The sequence below is a fragment of the Enhydra lutris genome, unplaced genomic scaffold (genome assembly GCF_002288905.1).
Source record: "Enhydra lutris kenyoni isolate GAN:26980312 unplaced genomic scaffold, ASM228890v2 scaffoldscaffold1, whole genome shotgun sequence".
NCBI classification, from domain to species: domain Eukaryota; kingdom Metazoa; phylum Chordata; class Mammalia; order Carnivora; family Mustelidae; genus Enhydra; species Enhydra lutris.
The window spans coordinates 74,058,200-74,063,549 of NW_019154085.1; the positions used below are offsets into that span (position 1 = coordinate 74,058,200).

Here is a 5,350-nt window from a genome sequence, read left to right on the forward strand (position 1 = left end):
CTTATTATCATAATTCCAAAAGTATCTTTAATGCTTTTCCCTCACCCATATTCTGAACCCACGAAAATCATGAGTCTAATTTTCAAATGATCAAATTTTGAAACTCTGCATGTAAAATTTTCACCTCCGGAAGAAGAAAAAGAATGCTAGTTGAATCTGAGCAAGAAACACCTTAAAAACATAATAACAAAAACAAAACAAACAAAAACAAAAACAGTTAATAAAGAATCAGAGAGGATGGTTATATTTTTACAAAGAAACTTCAGAATGTTTATATATGATCAGAATCATACCAACACTGTGATAAAAGAACATGCATTTGAAAGGTTGTCAGTTTCCATTAAGAGAAATCTGTAAGAGACAGAAATGGAAAGGATGGGGGGAAATGCTAGAATTTAGAAAGGATGCAGCATTAATACAACTCCATAAAAGTTTTATATTGTGTGAGTTTCTAAAAGGAACAAAGCATAAAACATTTGATAGGATAGGACAGAGTCAAGTGTTATCAATCACATTTAGAGGAATCTGAAGTAGAGGGTAGAAGGGTAGATATTTCTGACTTCCTTGAATGTAAAGATGGTTCTAAAATACTTAATTTAAGGATGGAACACGGCTCAGGGCAAGAGTAGGTTGGTCAAAATTGCTGAGTCCACACCTCAGTCCCAGACCAGGAGAAAAACAACTGAAAATGAGATAAAGAAAAGGAATTCTAGCAGACTAGCATCATCACTGTCATCATAAATTGTTACCGTTTCCTGAGCAGTTGCAATGTGGCAGGTACTGTTTTAGGGGCTATAATGCAATACTCATTCTACTTTCCAAACAATTATCTTATCTTCGCCATATAGATGTTATTATTCCCATACTCCAGATGAGGAAACTGAGACTTAGAGATTAAGAAAGTCTCCCAGGTGACACTCATGGTGACTACAAATTATGGTGTACCATAACAAAGGGGAGAAAAAGTAATTTTTTAAAAGAAGAGTAGCATAAAAAATGAAGAAAAACACACCAAGTTAAAAATCTAGAAATATATAATAGAAGCCAGTGTTGAAAGAAAAGAGAAACTTCCTGACCAGGTTGAAATGAAGACAAAGCATGACACAGGCAGATCTCAAATTCTCAGCCAATATCACACCCTCCCCCTGCCTGCCTTTTGCCAATCCTCCCAACAACCTGGTCTTCTCCATAGCCATTGCTGCCACCCTGGGGACTCTCCCTTCCCACTGTCAGCTTCCAAATATCAAAGGCAACTTTGCTTTACATTCTGACCAGAGTACAAGTAGGGCCCAGAAGAAATATCAGCTGCTACAAATCCGATTGTCTGTAACTCTGGTAACACCTCTAGCCACAATCCCAGGCAGCAGGAGGACAAGCCAACTGCTGAGGAAGCTGGGGTTTCTGCTCCGGAAGAAAAGATGGTTATGGGGACAATATTAAATATAAGCTGGGAGTTGAAGGAGGAGAGCAAGAAATAAAGACTATAGAAATGGGAGAATATCAGCTGGGGAAGAATGAGAAAAGTAAAGGCAATGAAGAGAAAGACTGCAGTTCTGGGTTCTAACAAGTGCCACCCAACTAGGAAGGGATTTTTTTTCCCCAAACATACAATAAGAATGTGGAATTAATGGGAAGGAAAATACTTTTTGATTGTTCAACTTTTTATAGAATCTTCAACACAGCAACTGTTAAATGTTTTCATTTCTTCTTATGGCTTTTCAAGATCATAGAGAAACAGACACTTATGAAAGTTCACTCATTGGTTGCTTGACCTAAATCTATCAGCCTTCAAGAGGGTATAATGAATAAGGCACCTAATCAATAACAAAAGGTTAACGAAGATGGTATTTTGACAGGCATCTCCAACTATGAAAGTGTTATACTGACAGACACCTCATGAAAATGTGAAACTCGGTTTTAGTCCAAACTATTTCATTTTCTATGTAAAACTGTCAACTTTCAGATGAAATAGAGAAAATTTTGCCCTCATTGTCCTTCCCACCACTATTCGCTATTCTGAACAACAGCTACCGAACTCTAGAGAAACAGGTAGCTCTGTTAGACCCTGAAAGAAGTGCTCAGAAAATGACCATAAAACTTTCATAACCAAGGATAAGAACTTGTAATTCTCAGGAACCCTGATGAAGTCTCATAGACACCACACCCAGTTTCATCATATTCAGTGAAGAGGCACTACAGAAATTAGAACTGACGGGCTTTTGGATCTGGCATCTAAGATCAAGTTCAAATCACCGTGAAAATGAAAGGCTTGGCAATACCAGAAAACAGCATGTTGGGGTTCCTTTTCCACTTGAAACTAGCTTGTTTACCCTGCTGATTGCCTTTGGAGTTGTTTAAAAAAAATTATCAATATTTATTTGTTTCACAAACTAAAAACCTACTTGCTCAGTCCTGTCAAAAGCTGCCTGCAGAAAATGCTATATTCAAACCTCAGAAAATGCTATATTCAAACCTCAGGATAAACCTCTATTTGTCCAACCTTTCTAAACTCAGTAACAGAAACAATTAAAAAGGCCCATTCTTCCTCTGATTTTCCTCCTCTCTTCTACTTCCCTGCCTTGAAACGTATGCAACTTTAAGGTAAGGGATGTGAAAGTAGTTTGGTACTTTGTTTCCTGTCCAACTTCAAAAGAGAATGAAACTTATTACAGTCCCAAAAGACATCAGAGACACCAACATCCCATTTTCTTCAGACTAACACTAGTATTCTGGAGCAGACATTTTTTCCAAGCACCTCACAACTGCAGTCTAAAACCATACACTGATATGCTTAAAGACAAGGAATCTTGACAGAGAAACATGTGATATTATTGAGTGCAAAAGTATCCTTGTGACCTATGAACTGTTCACAACCCACTGTGTGTTAGGAAAAGACCATTATATCAAAGATGGTGTAGTAACATTCTAACTGGTCTAAACTCAGAAGGAATTTAAGTAGCAAGATTAGTATTGTAAAGAATCTAAATTAATGTGTTCCTGGACACCAAAGGGTAACAGAAGGCTTAGCTTCCAAGCCAGTGGGGCTCTGGAAGGGGGACAATGCAAAGTCCTACCTGGTAGGCATCAGGAATGTTGACCGTTTCTCCATGCTCCCCGACATAGCCAATGATGCCTTTGCCCCAGGGGACCTGCACCTCGTTTGAGTTCTCTGTGCTGCTGCAGGGCAGTAGTGGGGTTCCTGCATGCACATCAAAGAATTTGGAGACCAAGCTCTTCTTGCCAGCAGCTGCCCCTTCCACCAGGAAGAGAGAGCAGCGGTCAGCGTCCACCATGAGGCAGACAAAGATGAGGATCTTGTAGCTCAGGCTGGTAAGGTCAAGGTCATTGGAGATATCCTTGACCAGTTCCAGGAAGAACTGACGCTCATTATGCTTTTTGAGGTGGCACTTGTAGTCCATGGCTGTAGGGGGGTACTGAGGCAGATTCACCCTCGATTCCAGCAGGGCACTGAGAATGTGGGCCGTGGTGGGGGGCAGGGAGCTGGCCTTCCGGAGAAGTGCCCTCCGCCGCACACTGCTCAGGGGCTCCTGGGCCCGGGAGGTCACCTGTTCATCGTAGGTCCTGTTCACGTGGATGGCCTTGGAACGAGCAAAACTCTTCCTTAGCTCTTTCTGAGAAGCTCTCCGCTGCAGGCTCCCATCGCCCCGGCTGCCACTGGCCCAGCTGGGACTCAGGGGAACCCCACCACAGTCCCCGCCGCCCGGAGTGGGCTGGCTGTTGGCAGAGCTATTTGGTCCAGTGCCACCACCAACACGGCCGCTGCCTGTGCCACCACTGTGAGCCACACTGCTGGTGCCGGCCACTGTGGGCCTTGTGCCTACAGCCCCCTGACTCTCCCGGTGCCTCTGCAGCCACTTCTCCACCATCTCCTGCTTCCCCTTCCGCATCAAGTAATCTTCGAACAACTCTGGGTGTCTGTCCAGGAAAGTTTCCACCTCCCCAAAGTCCAGGTGGGAGGCTGTCATGGTCTCAGACACAGCTTTCACTGCCACTCTACACTTGGACCGAATGTTTGCCTACCCTAGCCCTCTAGCTGGTCCTGCACATGTCTATCCCCCCCAGTATTCCCAGCTCGGTGCGAGATTCTGTGGAGCAGCTGGGAGATGCCCCTTCCTTCGGGCTCAGAGAGTGGCTGGCAGGAACCCCACCCCCTCGTCCTGCTACTCCTGCTCCGCACAGGTGCCCCCACTGAGCTGCTGCCGCCGCCACAGTTCCGTCTGGAAAATCGGAGCTACAGCTGTCCTCGCTCCGGCTGCCGCCGCCGCCGCCGCTGCCGCTGTAACCGGATGAGTGGACCACTGTGAAAGGGAGGTAGGGCAGGACACGCCCCTGAGTGAGGCACGGAGCCCGGAGGGAGGAAAGGGGTGGGAGGAGGGAGATCGGGCGCCGGACCAGCCAAAGTCCAACGCCCAGGATGCCAGGCGGTTCCTGGAAGAGTCTTTGGACCGCGGGAATCGGCGCCTGGGAACGCGGCCGACTCCTGATTGGAACACGATTAAAGGGGGAAACGCAACCTTGTTCCTTCCACCTCCTTCCTTCCTTACCTCCCCAACCCTCCCAATTCCCCGCCCCTTAATCCTTCTGCGTTTCCAGGAGGCCCCAGGGGAGCCCAGTACGAGGAAGTGTTGGTGTTTTGCAGGCATTACACCCAGAAGCTGACTCCGAAGAAATGAGGATGCTCAGGGAAAGGGGGGATTATTTTTCTGGGATGTGACTGTGGATCGTTGGTTCCTAGGATTCCTGGGACTGCCCGCTAATACTGCCCAGCTCCTGTGGGCGGTCAGCAAATATTAATGGAACTGGATTTCCCCGAAATGAGCAAATGAAGTTACCCATCTAGCTTATGATTTTAACCAAATTCATGGACCTGGGAGAGTGGGTAAAGATGGTACATGGAGGGAGGATGTAAAACACAGTTCTTTGGATTAGGGCTACCTTGCCTGGCAGGGGCATATAGCAAGGTGGACTTCAGGGCCTCAGGGGGCTTCCTTCCAAGCCAGTCCTGCATGTCATGGGTAGTTTCTCTTCTTTTCATGAATAACTGACCATATCTTTCTTCTTTCCCCACTCAATCTGACAAGGCTACCAATGCTCCCCTTCCTACCAACACCCTAGATCTTGTGGGTAAGGATTTCTCCTCTCTGAGAAGCTTTTCTTTCTCCAGACCTAGGGATGCTCCAGATCTGGCTTGTCTCAGCTAGTTAGACTGAGAATAACATCAAGTTTCCATTGGGCCTTTTCCAAACCTAGTGGTTAAATATAGGTGATTTTCCAGGAAAGAATAGCAGGCTGATAACACTTTCTTAATGCTCAGGGGTCTCCTCTTTGG

General features: G+C 45.6%; 1 protein-coding gene across 1 annotated transcript in view; it reads right to left on the reverse strand.

Annotated features, from left to right (window-relative positions):
• The window catches only part of LOC111142610 (phosphodiesterase 11A), a 392,040-nt gene extending 388,054 nt beyond the window's left edge, over positions 1-3,986 (reverse strand). The window contains exon 1 of the mRNA XM_022495917.1: positions 3,075-3,986. Within this exon, the coding sequence (XP_022351625.1) occupies positions 3,075-3,986 (912 nt within the window). The remainder of the gene's footprint in view (positions 1-3,074) is intronic.
• Between the last annotated feature and the right edge of the window lie 1,364 nt (positions 3,987-5,350).